The 23,597-nt window shown below is 29.9% G+C and overlaps 2 protein-coding genes across 2 annotated transcripts in view; one reads left to right on the top strand and one right to left on the bottom strand.

Annotated features, from left to right (window-relative positions):
* The window catches only part of LOC125842351 (BAG-associated GRAM protein 1-like), a 274,321-nt gene extending 262,907 nt beyond the window's left edge, over positions 1-11,414 (top strand). Inside the window, exon 18 of the mRNA XM_049521627.1 lies at positions 11,394-11,414. Coding sequence (XP_049377584.1) covers positions 11,394-11,414 — 21 coding nt within the window. The remainder of the gene's footprint in view (positions 1-11,393) is intronic.
* On the bottom strand, positions 11,392-18,304 carry LOC125842356 (uncharacterized). Its single transcript, XM_049521636.1, has 5 exons — positions 17,959-18,304; positions 13,907-14,049; positions 13,406-13,587; positions 11,720-11,833; positions 11,392-11,641 (listed from the first exon to the last, which is right to left on the bottom strand). The coding sequence occupies exons 1-5, from the start codon at positions 18,244-18,246 to the stop codon at positions 11,502-11,504; spliced, it is 867 nt and encodes a 288-aa protein (XP_049377593.1). The 5' UTR covers positions 18,247-18,304; the 3' UTR covers positions 11,392-11,501.
* Between the last annotated feature and the right edge of the window lie 5,293 nt (positions 18,305-23,597).

The raw sequence follows: 23,597 nt of genomic DNA, 5'->3' as shown, positions 1-23,597 counted from the left end.
CGTAGGAAAAACTAAAAATAGGATAAAAGAGGAAAAAAAATATAATGTGATATGGATAAGATAATATTGTTATTATCATCATATTGTTTATTTGTTTATGCAGTATTAATTAATTATATCATGTTTAAAATTTTGATTTACTTAATTAAATCTTAGTCATTAATTTTTCCTTATGGCATGTGCCTTCAATCCAAGTAAGAACTTGGGAAAATAGAAAGAGAAAACAAAGAGAGGAGAAAAACTATTCGATTTTTCTAAAAAAATAAAATAATTGAGGTCTTAAAGAAGTATATTTTTTTGGCTTGGATAAATTACGGGAAAAAATCTAGTTGGGATGGGGATTTTATTTCATCCAATAAGAGAATGACACATAATAAATAATTTAAAAAAAAAAAACAAAATAAAGAGAAGGTTGTTAGTCTCAAGAGTATAAGTGAGCCAAAAAGATGAATGAATGGGTATTTTTAGACAAAAAGAGATGAGTAGAAGGGTATTTTTAGACCAAAAAATAGATAAAAGGTATTTTTAAATTTTTTTTCTATAGTTTAAGAGTATTTTTTACCCTTTTCATTATAAATATGTATTTGTTCACACATTTTCAAACAATCCATATTTTCTCCTTTCACAACAATTTTCTCAAATTTACCCCATGAGTTGTTAATCTAACAACTTTAAGGTATTAAATCATTATTGAGTCCAATATGTTTCTTCTTCTCGTAATACTAATGCATGAATTTTCTATATGAATTTTGAATCTCCTAAATCACAAAATTCATATATAAAATTTGACAGAATACCTTGACAACTCCTAGAACCGCTCCTTACCAACAACTATTTTTTATTTCCTAAGAGAATTGATTTTGTTATGTATCATGTAATGTGGTGGATGCTTGATATGCTCAATGATAAGTTTAAAATTTGTTTGAAATGTGAATCTTGTCTCGTCTTGAAAGAAGAAAAACTTTGATTTGTGTGATGCATTAACTTTCTTTGTTTTTGTATTATAAAATTAATATTAAAATACATGTATTATTTATCTACTAGGGAAGTGGGGAAGAATTAATTAAATATCCTATGGAGTTTGGACATGAAAAGGCCTAACATAGCAAAACCTATGATTCTAAAACGGAAAAGAGTCATATTTATTTTTGTACTTTTATAAATAAGTCCATAAGTCATATATATTTGTTATTTTCTTTCTTTTTTAGTTGTCATGATTTTCTTTTTTAAAATTAGATAATAAGAATTTTGACTAACATTTACATACGATCTATTGTTTAATCATATGGAAAAATAATGTAATCTATAGTACTTTTCGTATAGTTTTTTGAATATCTAAATTTTTAGTTTAAAATATCAAATTAATGTAATTTAATTTAGGGAAAAATACTCCACCTTTGGCCGAAATTGTTGTCACGATACCAAACTTTATGGAGGACCTTTTACCCCCTATACTTTTTAATAGTGTATTTTAAAGGTGTGTATATGCCCACGTGGACATCATAAATATTGCATAATTATAAATAGTAACGTGTCCACGTGGACACATATATACCTTTAAAATACACTATTAAAAAGTATAGGGGGTAAAAGGTCCTCCATAAAGTTTGGTATCGTAACAACAATTTCGGCCAAATTTGGAGTATTTTTCAGACCATTTTCTCTTTAATTTAACTTTGAAAAATTAATCAAATTGACTTTCTAAAAACGCAACATGATGACTAAAACTCTTAAGTCTTATCATTAAATATTACAATTTACATGAAGTATTAATAATCAAATTTTAAATTTTAAAATATAGTTACTATGAATAATTCAATAAAAGAGATTCTTAACAGATGAGTAATTTCTGAAAATAGGTATTAAGTCACTAGCGGACTAGTAAAAATAATCGAAAGGAGTAAAAAAAGAGAAAAAAAAACTTAGAGGACTAAAATGTTGTTGATGGTTCATTTGTTGTTATGCACAATCAAATACTCATAAGTAAAGGTACTTAATGATGTCAACCAGTATAAATTTAATGGTAATATATGTATTCTTTTATTTTTTTAATCTTCAAAGTCTAGCTTACTCACTGACTTTCAGCAATTTTCTAATAGTTGCAACTACCCATTTGTCTATAATAGCCTGTAATCGAATCACATCTCAAAAATCCGTCTCATTATTGTTATCTCGTTTTATTTGCTGCTGTTTGTAGTTGTTAATTTCTCAACCAAAACCCCCCATTTGACATTCGTGTCACCCCTTGATTTGAATTATATCTTTATTCAATAATGTCTATTCCTATGATTAATTCGAACATATTTTTACTTACCTATTGAATCTTAAGCACGTACCACTCCCTATGAGATTCGACCCCAACTCATTTAGTTGGGTTATTATACTGACTAACGATCATTGACGCTTAGAACTGGATTAAGTGTCCTTGAAACGTTAATCACTCTCTTTTGATCAAGACATGGATGGGCAACCCTAATTCTCTCTCTATGTCAATGCATGTGTTTGTCAATGGGAAAGTGACAAGAGAAATATGGTATTAGGAACTGGGTTTAATGGGTTAGATGAGTGGGTAAAATATTGTGTTAGGTATACTAATCGAATTTAGAGTAAATTTTAATTGTGATAAAAATATATTCATATATGCACAACGTAGGATAATAAGAGTAGAAAAAAAATGGGACGTAATTGTTCAAGAATAAATATAAATTTAAAGTTGAATGGTGAGGACAAATATATCAAACAAATATGATACATAAGAGATAAATATAACCTTTTTCTTTTATGAAAGTAGAAGAACAAATATGACTCTTTTTTTTAGAAATAAGAGTTTGTTTGAATTAACTTTAAAAAATAACTTTTTAAAAGTAGTTTTTAATGAGTCAAATTTTAGTAACTTTTAAGTTAAAAAATGAAAAAGTAGGGTTGTATCTACTTTTATAAATTATTTTTAACTTTGTCAACCACTTCAAAAGCTAAAAATAACTTAAAAATAAGTCCGACAAACTTTAAAGCCAATCCAAACCGGCTCTTAAAACCTCTCTCCTTCAATTTCTTTGATTATTTCTTGTCATTTTAAATTTATATTTATTATTATTATTATTATTATTATTTCATAATCATTTAACTGTTGTCATAACCTGACAAAGATTGAAATTGTTTAAAAACATGTCGGTAAAGAGTACACCTATAATTATGGCCCCTCAACTATATCATAAGTTATCCTTTTTCTTTTTCTTCAATAAAATATGTATAAAATCAATAGCATCTTTGGCATCTATTTCATCACCACTGTTTGCTTACTGTAATTGAACATGCATGCCAAATCACCCCAACTTTGATTATTAAATGAATTCGAATCTCAAGTTGATAAATTAATTTATCGCAAATGAATTTTATTTTTGAGTGGGTGATGTCTCTCGAATATAAATTTTGGGGCTATGTATAGATAAGATTTGAGCTAATTTTGAATTGAATTTTAATCTTAGTTCATTGAAATTTGAAGTTACATTTGTATTTGTATCAAAAGTATATTAAATTATACAATGAATGGTATGAAAATTGTATTTTATATTGTAAGATATTTAATTATGTTAAACTATCAGAAATTAACATGAAATTTATACGCTTATATACAAATTTCATACACGAGTCATGTGTGTAATACGTGAATTTTTTTTATGTATTTTCTTGATTTGTCAAAAGTAACAAGTAAAAATGAAAATCTATTTTAGGAATAAGTAATAAGTAAAAGTGAACGAATTGAGTATAGTCAAAGGGTGACATAGTAAAATTACTCTTCTATTTATAATTTCTTAAAAAGTGTGCAAAGTCAATATTGGACAAGTATTGTTGGACAGATGGATTAATAATTAATACTTTTTCTGTCCATCTTTATTTGTCCACTATACTAAAAAATAGTTATCTAACAATACTTGTCCAGTTTTAAAAAATCAAGAGATAATTTACTATTTTGTGTCTGTTTTACTCTTATTATTAAGTACTATTAATTCTATATCTAATATATTTCTTAAAGCATTAAATTTAATATATTCAAAGAGTAATATTGTAATATTACTTCTATAATTATTTATTGTTTCCTAAGATGAGTATAAAAAAAACTATTGTTGGACAGATGAAGTAAGTTATTTAATTCAATATTTTACGTGACAAATTTCAGATTACAAAATTTAAAGAATTACATACATTTTTAATTTAGGCTTAATACATAGTCAACTCCTTTAAATTATCAAGATATTTCGTTTAGGCACTTGAACTAAGTTATATTTCAAGCTAACACCTCGACTTCTAATAAAGCATTCCACTTAAATATTTTCAATTCAAATTTTGAAGAAAAAAAACATGAATTTTCATTTTCTATTAAATAGTTAAGTTAACTAAATAAAATATGATATCATTTTTAATTATATGTATCAACCTCAAGTAAAAAAATATAGGTTGAAATTAGGGATAACAAAATCAAACTCAGCTCACCAAACCCCTTTAAGATTGAAGGATTATTGACCAACTTACTTATTAGTTCAAACTATTTTGATCTCTTCAAATATAACCCAGCTCGCTCAATTATCAACTCTAATTAAAATGGAGAAAGTAATAATTGCATAAACAATTGGAATTGCTATCTTATCATTTACTCCTTCAGTCCATTTTTAATTGTCATGTTATGCTTTTCGAAAGTTCATTTAACTGATTTTTGAAGTTAAATTAGATAACATTAATTCAATATCTTAAACAAAAAATTTAGCTATTCAAAAACAATACTAAAAGTACTATAAATTATAATTTTTTGCATATCAATTAGATGAAAAAATATATCGTAAAATATTAGTCAAAAATCTTAATGATTGACTCAAAAAGAAAATCATGACAATTTAAAATAGACAGAGGGAGTACATAGTACGAAAATGACTCGTTTGGCGTGTTTTTCAAGAAGTATAGGTCTATTGAAACCAATAGGTATGGGTAGAGTGGGGGGGGGGGGGGGGGNGGTATGGTATATACTGAATACCATACCAAAACTGAAGTTTTTTATACTGTGGTATGAATATTATGGTATTTGATATTCATTACGGTATTTGATATTTATAAAATAAATATCAAAATACCGTATACCATACCAAAATTTTATACTCTGATTGTTATTGAAATGTTCTTTTTGTAATATTATTTAACAGAAGTAGTTGTTGATCTAATATGATTGAGACTTGTGCTTCTGAATTTCTCGTATTCATGTTGATCATCGTATTGGTTTTGCAAGAATACTTGCTAAAGGACAAAGAGAATGGTTCTAACATATTTTCTAAATGAATTGTAAGGAGAGTTATAAATATATGTAAGTTGAAGTCAAACAAACTATGATTACCGAATACCATATCGTAAAATATCAAAATTAAAATCAAATATATTGAACCATACCGAGCTAATTTAGTAGGATAATGATATAGTACTTTAGATACTGAATATCAAAGTTACAGTATCAAAACTTTTAAATAACGTACACATGCCCACCCTTAGGTAAGGGGACAAGATATGCTCAGATATTAAGATTGAAAAATTAGACATTCACCGTTTAATAAACCTCTTTTGAGTTAATTGTTTTTTAGTACTAAGAAACACTCACATCCTATATTTAAATTTTTAGAGGAAACAAAGCAACCTGGAGGATTAAATCACAGAAAAAATCACCTCATATACACATTTAAGAGTCAATATTACAGGTTTTAAATCTATTTTTAAAAAATTCTTGCTTGTAACAGTTTAATTACGGGTTATAACATATCACTAATTATTTATAAATTAATTAAATTTTACTTTATTAAATAAGTAATTTTTTATAATTTTATATTATTATTAAATTATTTAAATAAAGAATACCCCATAATTATCTCTTACACAATTATAGGGATTTTACATTGATTACACTTCCTTATTTAATGTTATACTCATAACCTCTCATTAGTCAATCCCACCACCCTTCCCCCACACATATCCAACTATACACGCTATCACCCCACTTTCACCTTCTTCTCTCCCATTTTTCTCACCAGCCAACTACACTAACATTCAATCTTTCGTCCAATTTTTTTTCCAACAAAATTATGTCTAAGAAACCTATTGAAATGCCTCAAAAGAGTCCCGAATTGGGTGAAGGAACATCTAATGATGATGTTCATGTTTCAAATTTTAATATATTAACTCAAGACCCCCCCCCCCCCCGCCTAAAATTGTTGAAAATCCGGCGAATATTCAAAATTCGGCGACGGATGGTTCATCTAAGTTGAAGGAGCAACAAAGAGAGAAAAAATGAAGAAAAAAAAAGGTCACCCCTGCAAATCAAAAGAGGAAGAAGAGGAAGGGGAAAATTGTTGAAACCCCTTCTGATTCCGATTTTGATTTTGCTACTAAAATAAAAAATAAAAAAATAAAAAAACAAATGTAGAAGTTGGAGCATCTTCAAAACCATCAACAAGAAGAACAACAAAAAGTTACTTTTTTTTTAACTTTTGGACAATTTTTTTGTGTTTAAGTATTTGATGATATATAATATCATATGTTTTCTTTCAGGCAGATACCGTTTACATATGAATTACTGATTGCCTATTACAATTTCAAGATACTATTTTGAAAATATCAGTGTGTTTTCAAACTGTACATTTATTGGATGAAATCTGTATGAAATCTAATTAATATGTGTATGACTACGCTTAAATGTTTTGATTTTGAAATTTTTATGAATTGTGATATAATAATGGTATACAAATGGTATGAATTGCGTTTTAACATTAGTGTGATTGCCTATTAACTGTGTTTATGGTATAAATTATTAAATTGGTATGAAAATGGTATGATTTGTCAAACTATTGATTTTTTCTAAAAAAAATTACATTATGCTTACTTTATATTCTAAACATGTTTTTGGATGAAACGTGTATGAAATTTGATTAATACGTGTATGCCTATGAGTTTAATGTTTTATTGTTGGATATTGTATGAATTGTGATATAATATTGATAAACAAATGGTATAAATTGTGTGATTATATGAATTTATCAATTTTTATACATGTTGTTTGGATAAAACGTGTATGAAATTTTGATTAATATGTGTATGACACTAACTGAAGTTAGTGTGGGAATGAAACACTAACTGCAATTTGTTTTAAATTTATTTATAGTAGGACACTAGTTGAAAACCAAATTAATATTTATGTAAACTTACATTAAATTAAATACTCATGATACACTAATTACCTTTTATAATTATCACTAATATTTACACTATCTTATGTATTAAGCTGAAATTTATTTTTAACAGTATGCAATTTGTATGATTAATGAATGAACAGTGTATAAAGAATGAACGGTATATTAAACACTAAGTTTATAATGCACTTCAAACCAATTATGTTTCATATCAAAACAAAACATTAATCTAAACGACAAAATAAAATAAAAATTATATATAGTCTAAACAAATAAACAGTCATTAGTTTTGTACAAGATAATTTGAACACGATTCATGTTGTGGCCAATTTGACAACATCTACTGCAACTAACTCTGGACCTTTTGAATTTCACATCAGCAACCCTCTTTCATATATAATTCATTTCATTTAAAAATCAACATAATTTTCTGTTTCATTAAAAAAAATAACAATTAGTCTAACATTATACAAATCAATTAGAAATATGTTAAATAATATTAAATTTTCATTCCAAAGACAATACAAATTTCATCCATAAAAATCATTATATAACAACAAAATTATACACACTCGTCATTATTTTTTCATACAAATATCATTCAGACAGTACATTACAAAATAAATTTCATACAAAACATAATATTTCACATTTAATACTCACTTAATACACATTTCATACTCATTTAATATACATTTCATACAAAACGATTATTCATTCAAACTATATACATTTCTCGTCCCAAATAATTAATTATTGTCACCCAACTTTATACAGAAATAACAAAACTAATATAAACTCAACAATTTCATATTTAATACCAATTTAAAACACTTGTAATACACTTCGTCAATAATTCCAATTATTTTTTTTACATATTTCTTAACACACTTTTCATACATAATTCATTCTATTTATACTATCAAATTCATTATCAAATAAAATAAATTTTCATAAATTCGTCAACATTATAATTAAATTATTTTTACAGAATAATTAGCACACTTTCATACAAATTTCATTTAATTTATTCTATCAAATTTCTTCATAAAATCACATTAAATTTATAATTTCACAAAACAACAACCGTATACAAAATAAACAAATAAACAAAAAAAAAACACTAAACTTTTTACATTTCACAACAGTAAACAAAATATGACTCCACCTTCAATTAATCGATAGTTTGATCATTTTTGTTTCATTTCGCTATCATTCTAAAAGAAACGTTAAACAATAATAAACGCTAACCCGAAGGATCCCATCTTTCACCATGTTTGATTAAAACTGATACGTAGTTGTCCATCACAACAAAATCAAGAATTTTCAAAGATGAAAAAAACTTCAATTACTCGAATGTGGGATTTTTTTTGTTGAAAATTGAAGAGAGAAACATTGAACTTTTTTTGTTGCAAACTGAAGAGAGAGAAACGTTGAAAAAAGAAGAAGATAAAATCTGAATTTTTATTTGATTTTAACTGATTTGAGTGAATTAAGGATACTAAATAATCTTAATTAGTTTAAATCCCTTAATTCGTGCTATTTATTAATTATCTACAAAAAAAATGATATGATCTGATTTTTTAGTTTATCTTAACTGATTTTGAGTGAATTAAGGATAAAAAATATTGTTAATTTGTTTGAATCCCTTATTTTAATGCTAATCATTAATTATCTACAATAAATTTCAAATTAAATTACAAGCCACACTTTCAATTTTTTACTTTATTATCTATAATTCTGTTTTTTTTTTTAATTTTCGTTTATCTTTTTTTAAAAAACTTTTTTCGAATTAATAAAAACATTTCTTTTATTTGTGAATTTGTTATAACCTAAAATTTTTAATGTTATAGCTTGAAAGTCTAAATCTACTGCTATAGCCTGAAAATAGTACTATAATATATGTCATATATGAAATTTACACTTAAATCACTGATATATTGATTAAAGACTTGTTCATATATCATCAACTCGTCCCACCCCACATTGGTTTAGAAAAAAAATTATTTCAATTCGCCTTGCATGCCCCGCACCCATATAGCCTAAAATCCATCCCGCCCCGTATTCGTTTCGTCTCATTGTCATTCCTAAGGGTCAACAATGTAAACTAAAGAATTTTAACATATAATTTGTATAAGATCTGTTAGGCGAAGTCCGAGCGCTAGGTGTTGGGCTACAGTTGGGCGCTTAGGACATAAATCTTACAGAACTAAGCTTCCATACATGAGTCTCAAAGCGTTGTGCTAGAGCCTAGATCCCCGCCCGGGGCGAGTCCCAACAAAGTCTTTTAAAACACTGAACTTATTATTATATCCGGGTTTTTTTAGTTGTCATAGTTTTCTTTTTGAGAGTCGAACAATATGAATTTTGACTAACCTTTTACGATGTATTTTTCAGCATATTGATGCGGAAAAAATTGCAATTTATATTACTTTCCGTATAGATTTTGAATATCTAAAATTTTATTTTAAAATATAGAATTAATGTAATCTAATTTAACTTTGAAAATTCGTTAAATTGACTTTCGAAAATCGAAACATACAACTGAAAGGAATCGAGTGAGTATTTTATTATAGCTAAGAGCATATGATAGGAAAGATGAATTTGGTTAGAAATTTTTTGAAACCAGAAAAGTGATAATCGATAGCTAAATTTATAGCCTTATCTAAAATTGTGTGAGTGGCATGCAAACTTTTTTTCTAAAAAAAAAAAATCACTATAAATCGCTCAATAGTAAGTGAGAACGTAAAAGAAATAGATGGTCGTTTAAATCACTCAATATTGAGCGATATGTTTGTTTTGGTTAACTCCAAAAATAAGTGGTCTTTTGTGCATTTTAGAGGGGGAAAATGGTCATTTTGTCTCCGGATTCATAAATATGGCCTTTTTTAGAGTACAAGGACAAATATGATCCTAAAGTTGGATAAAAAAAGACAAGTACGTTGAAAAAGTATAACTAAAGACAAATACAACTTATTCGTGAGAGTACAATGACAAATATGTCCCTTTTCCAGTTCTTAAATGACTATAGTTGGAAATCTTGTTAAAGAGTAATTAGTATGGTGAAATTGCATTATTGGTTTTTGTACAATTCCTAATGATTAATTAGATTGGTTGTTGTAAGTAGAGGTGTCAAAAGAAAATGAAAAATCAAACAAACCTATGTCATTTTTTCAATAAATTTGTGGACTTCTATTTAAGTGTATAATCATCTTGAACCATTGGGATGGTCTTTTTAATTTATGAAAAAATCAAAAAAATTCCGAACCGAACGAAATAATCGTACATGTGTATGTAAATATTTTATTTATTAACAATATGTTAAATCTAATATATAAATATATTTTATACATTTTTCAAATATAAATATAAGCCAAGTCCTAGGCATCTGGTGATTGAACGACTTCTGGTCTTTGCTGTTTAACTAGCCTTTAATTAATAAAGTTTAAAATTTAAAAATACTATAATAGATACTCTATCAAACAATACAACAAAACATATGCAAACACTCCTATTAAATGTTTAAGATCAAACAATATGGTAACAAGATTTTACATTCTTGACTTCTTGGTGAAGATTTGAAGTGATTCTTCAAGAACATATTTGTGAAAGAATTTTTTAATAATAGTATATTTGTAGATGATATTTCAAAAGTAAAAAATATAAAATATCCGAAAAATTGGGATAGTACCAATACCGAAGAGATACCAATATGATTGAGATGGTTTTAAAAAATCTAATTTTGGTTATACATGGTAAAATATCCGAAAAATTGGGACGGTATAAATTTTTTAAAATAACCGATCGTACAGTCTCATTGAGACCCTAGTCGTAAGAATGCAATGACCCTAAAAAACCTAATGGTAGGTTAACTTGAATTCTTAGGCTTCTAGCAAGCTACTATTTTGTTAGTGTGATGGGCTCTAACAATCTACTATTTTGTTATAGTGTTCCTTCACATGATATGTCACTAATTATTCATTCCAAGCAAATATACTCCATTGTTGAGAGATTACACCTCTAATCTGCCTCTTCTGAGAAAAGTTCTGTATCAACTAGTTGTTGAAGATTATTAAACATGCATTATCCTTTTACATAACTGAAAATCGCCTAATAGTCGATGAGGAAAAACGTTTAGGATATTGGTTTATCCACAAAATGGTACACTGGATTTACAAGAAAGAAAGCCAGTAGAACACTTATAGCAAATTATATGTGAAGCACAGGCATTAATGTTGGTATCATTTTGAGAATTGAGTGTACAATGTTATGAGCGCGGACTTACAATTTTTTTTGCTTCTTCACCAGAACATATATTACCACTCGAGGACTGCAACAATCAGGATGCCACTGTGTTTGATCTACACGGCCAATAGTGAAATCCTCTGCAGCAGCTTGTAAGAAGTATTCAAGGATTGCATCTGCCACAAGAAAATCACATGAAATGTAATAACTATCTCCAGGCTATTTGAAATTTAAATAATATATAAAGTCTATACCATTCCGAAGTTCTCCAGCTAAAATAACTGTTGTCTGAGTACCAGAGAGGTCCAGAAGTGTAGCTATCAAATCCACGACAGCTCCCTCACTATATATCACGTCTGATCCAAGAACTGAAATACAAATACATATCAGAACGTGAAATACAACAACAACAACAACAACCCAGTGAAATCCCACTAGGTGGGGTATATCAGAACGTGAAATAATAAACTAAAATCATGGATAGATAAACTGGACAAGTGATCAGAGACCATCCACCTAGACTTACAAACATAGAAGAAGGGAGAGGAGGGAATGTGAGATGTCAAGCTGAGTGATTCTTTCTAGTAACCGAGAAATCTTCTAGGGCCAACTGGTTCATTTATTCAATAGTGTATAATTGGATAGTATGTCTACCCTTCTCCACTTAAATACCAGCCTTTCATCCATGACTTGGCTCAAACACTTGACGTGCACCTAACCCACAAATTACATGCTGCACTCTTACCCCGGAACCAATTCCCTGAGGGCTAGCTGATCTGTGATTAGTGCATTCAGACAATGAAATCCTAGAAAATGTTTTGGCATGTTAACGTGTATAGCATGGCATCCCAAGTTTTGTTATGGGTAGAAGGAAGCTTGAGAGGACGCAAATTGCTATAGGAAAAATACACCATTTTCTTTGTAGGATTATGCAGAACCATTGTTTCATAAATGGGTAAAATCTAATCAGACCTAAGTTAACTCTGCAGTATCTAGGACAAGTCTAAACTAAAAGTTGAACTAGTCTAAAACTTATATCATAGCCCATACATGTCCACAGCAACTTTTCAACTGAGAGAGAAGGTCAGACATACTGATTCATTCAGGACTATTATATGATATCCTCTACACTGAAGATGGATTTTCTCCACATTGCTTCTATTGACTGCATACATAGAGCTACCACCAATGGTCAACAGACACAGCTTTTAAAAGGGAAGATGTTACCTCTTTCTTAATCATTAAGGGAAGATGTTACTCCTTTATCACCTTTTAAGATTGCTTTTCAAGATTAGAGTCTTCATGGATGATTGGGGCGGCCTGACCTCTCATCAGTTACAACTATAAACCCAAAGTATGCCTCAACTGGTAGTATCAGATTTATAGACAGCAAGATCACAAGTTTTGCAAACCCTTCATGCTAAGGCTTATACTCAATAAAGGAAAATGAGAATACAGAATACATTTTCTCCGAAACATTGCTGGAAGTTTTAACTGAATTTACCACTTCTGTTATATAATTCTATTTCACATCCTCCCCAAAGAAACTAATAATAATATAAGGACACGAGAAGGAAGAAAAGAAAATTTCAATTTGAAATGCCCCATGATAAATGAAGGACGGGGATGTGTTGTAAGTACACACTACAAGTTTGAACCCTTCTGCTAGCTGAATCTTGATTTTAAGTCAGCTGAGGGTAGAAGGGCAGACTGTACTCCCTTGAGTTTTAAACCTGTGCACCAAGCCACCAACTGTGGTCAGGCCAGCTTATACACGTGATATCTTGGTTATCAGAAAGAGAGAAGAAAATATCATTTTGAAATATGCATGTGACAACATTGTGAAGGGGAATTATACAACCTCAGACAGATGCATATGGAATTCGATTATGTATTGTAAAGCAACTGCTATATGGAATGAGACCATCTCAGATTGTTACCATAATCTGGCAAAGGATTCCTCATATCATTATCCAACTCATCTCCCCATGTGAGCTCATTTACTGTTGCAGAGCCTCTTACATCTCCATATAAATTTGCTTCTACGTTTTTCTTCAGTAGCCTCAGTCTATCTGGGAGGTCAGTGAGAATAACTTGAGCACCCAAAAGAGCTGCAACACAGCTGGAAACATAGAATGAGATATTTAAGATAAATGAACAATCTTACAGCAGTAAATTTATGACATGCACGGTAAGTGGGTTCAACATTTAATGACTACTACTAGGCAAAAACATAATTTTATGAGCAAGTAATTTATTTTATGGACATGATATCCCCTGTTTTTCGTGCGCACTGAGACAAGAATCTACAATAGGAACTAATCCAACATAATTTTGTTGGAACATGCATCTATTTCAAACATCCACTAGCTTAAACCAGTAATGACAACAAATGATTTGACAAAATCAGAAATCGAAGGTGCAAAAGATAACAGTATTACCCAACTAATCCACAGCCAGAGCCCAATTCAATGACTTTCTTGCCTTGAAGATGAATTCTTTCTGATTCTACAGCGTGCTCCAAGAATTTCCCAAGGACCACTCCACTATCCCACATTACAGAACCAGTTACTCCAGGAGTGCCCTAAAGTAAATATAGCTTGATTACTAGAAATTGATGAAAGAGAGAGACAGCAACGGTGAATAATGTCAATGAGATGCTTTGTGTGTGCTAAGAGATCAAAATGTCTCCCAAACATTTCTTCTTTCAGCAGATATAAGCAACATTTCCAGAAAACAAGTAGCAACTAATCCCATTTGTCTTTGGATCATGTCATTGCCAAAGCTTATTAGTCATCTCAAAAGCCACACTATGAAGTGACTTACTAACTCAAAACTTTTCTAGTTCATAATTTTCAAGAGTTAAAGCAGAATAAACAGCTTAAATCCATGTACAGAAAGTATGATCCTGGATATAAAACATCAGTGGAGATAGCGAGTCTGATCTTTCCCTAAATCTGTTTGAGAGGTCCGTGGTAGCAAGAAGGCAAGCCAAACTACTGGGTAAAGAAGAGTCCAGGGTGTTTGAAGTAATGAGGATCTGATCCATTAGCAATTAGTAATAATACCAGTCCCTCTTATTCCCTGTATAAGGAAGATACCTCAAGGAGATGGGAAGACTATATTACTTACAACAAGATGACCTTGAAAGAAAACTGACAAGGTAAAGATAACTGTAACAGAGTTGCGTTAATATTCTGATTGATTTACCAACTAATGGTTCCAAAATGAATATATGATGATTAATGTTAAGGAGAAGACCTTGTCGACTATGAATTCTCATGCTTATTTCTGTTGATGTCCTAGTAACGAGTCTTGTGTTGAAATAGGACCATACTAATGCTAGTCATATTAATTTAAGAAGAAGACATGTAAGAAACCTTATAAAAATAAGTTGTAAAGAAAAAATTAAAAGAGCTGAAATGAGTAAGGCAGGTAAGTGTGCAGACATTTTGATAGATTGAATGATATCTATTGTACAAAAAGTAGTTGGCCATATTGTAGAATTTTAAAATGATACACAAGCTTTCCTAACTAGCTGGTCACATCCTTCTGGACTTGCTCCTCAAGTTTCTTAGAACAATTCAGCAGCTATCTCGGAAGAACAAAGAGTAGGAGCAGCTATAAAAATCCCACGCTATGAGAATCTGTCTATGACAACTATTTTGATGCCTTCCCATCAACTTTTGAGCTTCTTCTGAGAAGAAACTCATGCCATTGGGCATGCTTCAAACCCAGCTTCCGTTAAGTTTTGAAGTATGTATTGGCCACGTTGTCCGTTCAGACCACAACTTTTGTTCCAAGTAGGTAGACTTAAGGCTGGGCACCGGAACGGGTTGTACCGGTACCATTCCGGTCCGTTCCGGTCCGGTAGTATTTGGGATGGGATGGGATATATTGAACCGGTACACGGAACGGAACGGTACCATGATTTGGTACCGGTATACCGGTACCGGTTCATTCCGGTTCCGGTCCGGTCCGGTCCCGGTAAATCATTTTTAATTAAAATAAAAAATAATATTTTTGTCATTATTTACTTTTATTAGCATTTCTTTTTTGTTTATTTAATTTTTTAAAAATTACAAACTTAAGTTATTTAACTTACAAGTTATAAGTATAACTTAATAACTTATAAACTTTCAAAGATTCAAATCTTTAAAACTTATAACATAACTACATAAGCTCAAAAACTAAAAAAAAAACTTTATTAAACTTAACTTACAAACTTATATACGTAAAAATTAAAAAAAATATCTTTAAAATAAACTTAAGTAAAATTATTATAAATTTTAAAACTTAAATACTATAAACTAATATAACTTAAAAAAATAAAAAAAACATTCGTATTTTCGTAATTCAAAATAACTCAAAAAAAATAATTATTTTTTGAAATAGCTATATGTGTCGTCCCGTTTATCCCATCCCGTTCCGTTCCGGTCCATTCCGGTCCGTCCCGGTTCTATCCCGGTATATAGTGAGACGGGACGGAACTGAGCTTCCATCCCGGTAGTTCCGGTCCGGTTCATCCCGGTACCGGTCAACAACCCGGTCAAACCGTCCCGTTCCGGTCCGGTACCGGTTCGTTCCGGTCCGGTGGTCCCATTCCGGTCCGGTGCCCAGCCTTAGGTAGACTCGCCATACCAAATACAATTGAGTACCGCCACCATCTCTTTCTCATGAGTAGAATAACGATTTTCCGTAGCATTCAACTTTCAGCTCTCAAATGCAACAGGATGATCCTGCAGAATCAACTCACTATACTGCATAATATGATGCATCACTGTGTACTTCAAATGATAAATCAAAATCTGGCAACCGCAATATAAATGGCCTTCTTCAATGCATTGAAACTCGCGTCACTTGCATCTGACATTACCCATTTGACATCCTTCTTCAACAAGTTAAAAGAGCAGCCCATTTTGAATAGCCCGCTATAAACTTCCTTTTTGAATGCCTTCTCACATTTAGGACAAACTAACAACCATTTGTCAGTTTTTTTTCTGTTGAGTAGAAGTCCTAGGTGCTAACTAAGCATAAAGAAACTAACTGGTTCCTTTTTCGTGCATTTCTTTTGTGTAAGTCATAGCTCTAGAGTCGTTGTTGATATCCTTTTTTTTAATTCAACGGGAATTGCTTGAAAGCACAATTACAGGACCAAAGGGATTCAGAACACTGTTCTCCAGCTATATACGAAATTTAGTCAAGAGAGCCAATAATGCCTTCTGCATTCCTATTGTATTTCTACACACAATTGTAATCAACTACTTCAGGTTAACCCAAGCAATTTATACACTGTTCATGCTTTAGTAACTGCTATGCCAAGGCCCATCATGATACCTTACACTTGTCTTTTATTTTACGACTTTACATCTTTTCTACTTTACAATAAGTCTAGAAACAAACAACTTTACATGACTTTTGTGTTTACAAACAAACAACTTAACTATTTCTACTTTACACCTTGCAAAATGCTATTCCTACATTACACCTTGCAAAGTGCATGAAAATCTTAAGTTTTCCCTTCAGAACCTCCCAAGATATTAGGGAAAACATGAAAACTTCAGAAGTTAGTATAATTCTTCCTTGAATTTGAAAGGAAAATCACTTTGATCATTTTAAGTTTAGAAAAAGTCTAGATAAATATTTCTAAATTACAAGAGTTGAGCTGTTAGCTATTGCATAGGAGCAGGGATAACCTGTGCGCACCCAAAGGGTAGCGGTTGCGGGTTTCCCTTGTCATCAAAAAAAAAAAAAATACAAGAGTTGAGCACCAAAACTAACCAAAGAGCCATTATTTAATGCCATTGCTAACGAATATTTACTACTGAAAAAGTAGCTATTCTCAAAGTCAAAAGCATGATGGACGATTCACTCTATAAACTGCAATCAAATCAATAGAAGATAAAAAACGAAAAGAACGCCTTTCTAATCCTCATAACACAGTATTAGGACAGAAATACATTGTTTTATCGAATGTGCTCAAAGGGACTTGGACAGAAATACAATCACCAATGCAATTGTGCAGCTCCTACTTGGGTGAATGGAATTTATATTCTTTTAGTTATGAATTCTTACTTTCATCAATTTTCTAATATGAAATGAATATAGGTCATCCTGTCTATCCCGATCTTTTATCTGTTCATCTCGACAGGTATCTGAATCATACGATTCTGAGGATTCTGCTTTTCAAGTTCAAGTCACCTCGGATACCTCCCAATAAACAAAGCATCTCTTCAAAAATATAACTAATTGATTTATATAACCAAAACAATCAAACATTATTTCAAAACCCCCATAAAAACATAATATATTGATCCAAATTCATCCATTAACAACTTTGTTAAAAATACAAAAGGTTCCTCTACAATTTAATTGCATGAGTTAATTTTTAGCTTCATTAACCAAAAAAAAATGAAAATTCTTAGTTCAAATTGACCAACTCGTACTTAGGGTTAACTCAATTAGTTTTAACAAGTTCAAATTACGCACAAACCAGGTTAGAAGGAGACTGTAGAATGGAGAGAGTTCGTCCACATGCATCAACACGGAGCTGGAGAGAAGTTTGGCGTGCGAAGGCATTGGGTTTTGAAAACGTAGGCTGTTGAATTCCCCACAGTAACATTGTCTCCTCTGTTGGCTCTTCACTATTCACTAATCTCACCTTCCCTTTGTACATCCCTAGCTCTTCTAGCATCCTCTGTTCCTCTTCGTACTCGTATTCATTCTCCTCAGGTTTTCCGGCGACCTTTCTTTCATCTTTAACGACGCCGTCACCGTTCATGGCTCCGGTGTTCTTTTAACGCTTACGTTTAATCTACAATAGTACTTGGGGAATGCTATTTCAAGTAAGTTATTAACTCAATATTAATAAATCGAGGATATAATAATAAAAAATAAATTGTCTTTTTCAAAAATAACAAGTACAAAGGGACATCAAATTAGAAAATATTTGACAAATAAATAGAAAAGCAGGGAGTAATAAAATATATAGAAGTATTAAAAATACTCTTAAACTTGACACAAATTATTAGTTTCACTCTCAAATAATTGACAGTCTTAGAAACACTTATCTACTTGACTAACTAAACTTAGATATAACTTCACCCGATAAGCCACATGACATATCAAGTGGTCTCAAACTCTTATACGAGTATTAGGGATGAAGCTATAGTCAAGGTGTCCAATTCTACATTTGAAGAATATATATTTAAAGTGGGACACTCTGACAAAAAACTATGATTTTGGTTCATTGATAATGGTGTCCATTTGAATGAAGGAGTTCTAGGTTTGAACCCCAAATAGCACAATATTTTATTTTTTTTTTATTTTGACAGCCACAAATTATTATTTTTGAACTATGGTGCTCTTAATAAAAAAAAAATCATGTTTTATTTTGACAAGCAACAAATCATTATTAAGAACAATGGTGCTCTTAATAAAAAAATATATTTTATTTTGATAGCTACAAACCATTATTCTTGAACTATGATGCTCTTAATGAAAATCCAAAAAAAATATTGAAAATACATCTAAATTAAATAAATCAATAGAGATAAATATATTCATATTGATTTGTAACTAATCCTACTGAATTAAGAATTAAAATTTATCATTACTTATCACGTCCAGTGGTACAAACTATTTTTCATACTCGATTCTACAACTTGAAAAATCCAACAAAAATTAGTATATGCGTAAAGCAGAAAATTCAATATTTTTAATACTGAGAATGAATTTTATATGATAATTTTTTAACAACTATTAAATTTTTTTTGCTCATAATCCTAGAAGTGTGATAAGATCAATGACCAAAACCTTAAATATCGATGGAGAACATCAAATTAAAATCTCAACTCACTGCTAGTTATATTCTTAAGTAGTTTCAGTCTTTTTAACTTTGATAAAAATAGACACTTTTAACCTCCTTTAAATATAACTCATTCTACTTGTTATAATAACCAGGGATAAGGGTTTGAAAAATACATCAACTTTGGTCGAATTTGCTATTGCAATATTAAACTTTCATGAGGACCTATTACCTCCCTAAACTATTTAATACCGTATTTTAAACATATATATTTGTCCACGTGAACATAAAAAATAATGCAAAATTATAAATAGTAATGTGTCCACGTGGGCACATATATACCTTTAAAATACAATATTAAATAGCTCAGAAGGTAATAGATCATCATGAAAGTTTAGTATAACAACAGCAAATTCAACCAAAGTTGGAATATTTTTTAAACCCTTATCCCTAATAACTATGAATAAAGATAAAAATTTAACTAAAATATCTAGGAACTTTCATCAAATCTTGGACGATACACACAAAATAATATCACACCAATCAAACACTTCATCTTCATTTTACTAAATACTTAATTTTTCTATTATGGTAGAAGTGTGAGTTAAAAGTATGGATATCAACGTGTCTACTAGGTGTTCTTTTATTTTTGCATAAAGATATTTTAGTCTCTTTAAAATATTACTCATAATACCACTTTTTAATAATTATACCTTATGTTTAAAAAAGTTAAATCAAATAAACAAATTTCATAAATATGGTATTGAATAATTATTTTAAAATTTAAACTCCTTAATAAAAAGTATATTAACAATTCAACATCCCTCAATCTCCTCCGCCAACTATATCTCTTCCCCCACCCCATGTCCTCCATCATTTTTTTCTCTCTTCCTTCATCTTCTCAACACATAATATACATCAAAAACTATTTTGATTCATTAGCAATATATTTAGAGGCTTGTTACTATTCAACCATCATTCTTTCATTATTGTATATTAGTGTATCTATCACATATATCAAAGTTTTTTTTTTTAAATCTAGTAATTTTCCTCTCGCCCGAAGATGATCATGAAAGAGATTTTATGGTGGAGGCGTCAAAGGACAAGTCAAGTTAGATGAAGGTGAAGGACCAAAATCACTGGTAGAGAAGTGATCACATCAATGCTAGATTTCAATTACGAACTTGGTGAAATTTTGAAAGATCTATAGAGATACAGAGTTTTTTAGACGGGACTCCAAAGAAAAAAGTGAAAGAAATTATTTGAATTCCATGCGTATCTACATGTCCTATGTATCTATCATTCTTCCATGTATGTGATGTTTGTCAGACGTATCTAAATGTCTTATATATCTGCCCTTCATCTATGTATCTACCTTTCTTCTCTTTATTTTAAGTATTTATTTATTTGAGATAAATAAGTATTTATGTATTTACTATTAAGTATATATGAGTTTTTTTTTGTCATGTATCTGAGATAAAGTTCATATTGCTCTAAAGTTCGATTTTATAAACTTTTACAAATTGTATTTTACATTGTTTGCGTTTGTTGTTTCTCAACTATTTTAATGGATGACCATTCACAAAATCGGATGATTCCTATTGAGGTATATCTCGATAACAGTTCTATACCAATTCAATCTTTTTTTGTTTGTTTGTTTTTCATTAACAATTTTGCTGTGTATTTTGTCATTGCATCCGCCAACATTCAAATCGAAAATAGATCTAAGTTTAAGAATGACCTAATCAAAATGGAAAAATTATGTCAAGCTTTAATTAACAGTACATATACACAATTAAACCGTTTAAAATTGTTGGATACACGTATATCGCCTTTAATTTCAAATTAGTAACTCGTGTATCCCGGCTTTTAAAACTGATGGATATATATATCTCGTCTTTAATGATACATGTATCTTGCCTTTACTACCAAAGAAGAAACTGATAAAGAAGATGAAGTTTAGGATTACAGAATTACTTTGGTTTATGATTTCGTTATTTTAGGAAAATTTGTTAGAGTTGCTATACAAGGATCCTGTAAATCAATTTGGATTGTTAATTTGTCATCAACTAATCATTTAATTAAGGAAATAAGTTACACTCCCTTTAATTCAAATTAATAACTCATGTATTTCGGTTTTTAAAGTTGCTAAATACACATATCTCGCTTTCAATGATACATGTATCTCACGGCCAAAATATGGTATAAAAAGTAATATTACAGTGAGTCCTAGTAATTAGGATCTAAAGTAATGGAATTTATGTAGTTTGCCCTTTATAAAATTAAGAAAATTTTATTATATCTTTTTTTTCTATTTTAGTATGAAATAATTATATAAAGTAATAATAGTCAAAATAAGAATTCGTATTATTAATAAATGTAAGTTTAGAAAAAAATCATTTATAATTAAAGCTTTTTAAAAAGAGGTGTCAAGTTAATAAGGTTCATGTAATATAAAATGGAACACATAAAATATACATGTTCCATTCTTTAGTATTTAAGAGAAACATGGTATTGAAAGGCACAAAAATTGGGCATGTGCTATACACGGGCAATCTCCCTCTAGTTCATAAAATATAAATGAATATGGAATATTTGATAATTTTTAAAAAATTAATGAAAAAATAACATGACTTTATTTATTACTATATTAGACACCTTTTCGTCCTGCTTCAAGTCGAGATATTTATATATTTGTGTACTTTCTATGTCTTAGTTTATTTATCTTATTCTCTTTAGTTTATTTTATATATTTGAAAATTACTTCTAAAAAATATCATAAATTATGATAATTGACAAGTTAACATATTTAAAAGATAAGTTTATGTGCATGTCCATATTATAAGTTGATTTTTTTCATTTAAGGGAATGCCCTTAACTAAAAATAAAAAAATCAACTTACAATTAAATCATTCATGAACAAATCAAAGTAGAAATAAATTTACAATTTAATAATTAGCTTCAAATATTAATTCTCAAGTGGAACTCAAACATATTTTTATCAATGCACGTTATGTAAGGGAATCCGTCTTCATCCTTGTTTTACTCGAGAATCGTAGGCACAATATATTTAACAAAGACAAATATAGTCTTTTAGTTAGCACAATAATTATTCCAAAGCGAGACACATCATCCTTTAACATAGTATTAAATTTTTAAGTACCTTATACTTTAATTTTGTTCTCATTTTATTTTTCATTCGCACCGAAAAACTATTTTAAAAACACCAAATTAAATCGAATCGAACCAAACCAAATTAGTTTGGTTTGGTATTTAGTGCACACTTTCCTAAAACCAAATCGAAGTTTGATAAAATCAAACCGAAGAATCGAACGTCCACCTCTACCTTTAATATTGTGTCGCCATAAATACGTCTATGTGAAAAGTTAGAAGTATAGAATTACCAAAAAAAAATAAATGAGACATTATTTTTGAAACGAACTAAAAAAATAATTCAAAACAAACTGAGATTTGACTGAGGGATAAGTGTTGAAACCTATGTTTTGTGCGTTAAAGTAAGCTTCAAGGACTTAAACTAGGTTTTGTACGTTAATGTAGGCTTCAAGGATGCATCTTCAGAAGAAGGAACAATACATTTATTACATGAATGACTTTAACTATGAAAAAAATTGTTGCAGTACGAACAATTATTGCATGTATGACTTTAACACTTTGTCAAAATATACTTTCTAACTAGGAAGAATATTACATGGATAGCTTTAACTAGGAAAAAAATTGTTGCAATGTTTTAACACTTTCTCGAGATATACAAAATTTCACTAGCCTTATATGTCCTTCATAGTTCTACCAAACCTTCTTCCTTGAGACCGTTCTCTTTGACAAGAAAACGTCAAGACATATCAGAATTATAGACTTTCAAATCCATTTTGCATTACTCCTCAAGACGATCCTCACATTCACAATTCATTTTCAGTTGCTGCTGTTCTAATTCACTCAGAAAGCCATTTAGAAAAAAAAATCATATTTAGCATTGTAAACCTGGTCTTACTAAGCATAATATCATACTTAAGAAGAGGCGTAATAATAAGTTCAAATTGAGTGTCGACAGAAATGGAAACAATTTTTGGGGGAACTTGCATACCATTATGATAAATTGTTGCATCAAAAGGAGCATGTTGAAGCGGGAGTGGGACAAGTTGAGGTAGGATAGGTTGAGGAGAGACAGGTTGAGGGGTATGAAGAGGAAGATCTTGAGGGGTATGAAGAGAATCATTTATGAACTGCCCTTCCATATGATAAGTCTAAAGAGAACTCGAAACATCAATTAATAGACTATCATCTCCAACATCATAATTAACTACTTG

This window comes from Solanum stenotomum, chromosome 10 (genome assembly GCF_019186545.1).
Source record: "Solanum stenotomum isolate F172 chromosome 10, ASM1918654v1, whole genome shotgun sequence".
Lineage (NCBI taxonomy): Eukaryota > Viridiplantae > Streptophyta > Magnoliopsida > Solanales > Solanaceae > Solanum > Solanum stenotomum.
Note: the sequence above shows the minus strand (reverse complement) of the source record. Positions and strands in the feature narration are given on the sequence as shown.

Coding starts and splice junctions, on each gene's coding strand:
- LOC125842356 (XM_049521636.1), bottom strand. CDS start 18,246: ATGAACGGTGACGGCGTCGTTAAAGATGAAAGAAAGGTCGCCGGAAAA. Junction 11,834..13,405: donor GAATCCTTTGCCAGATTATG/GTAACAATCTGA, acceptor TTTGTATTTCAG/TTCTTGGATCAGACGTGATA. Junction 11,642..11,719: donor AGCTGGAGAACTTCGGAATG/GTATAGACTTTA, acceptor TTCTTGTGGCAG/ATGCAATCCTTGAATACTTC.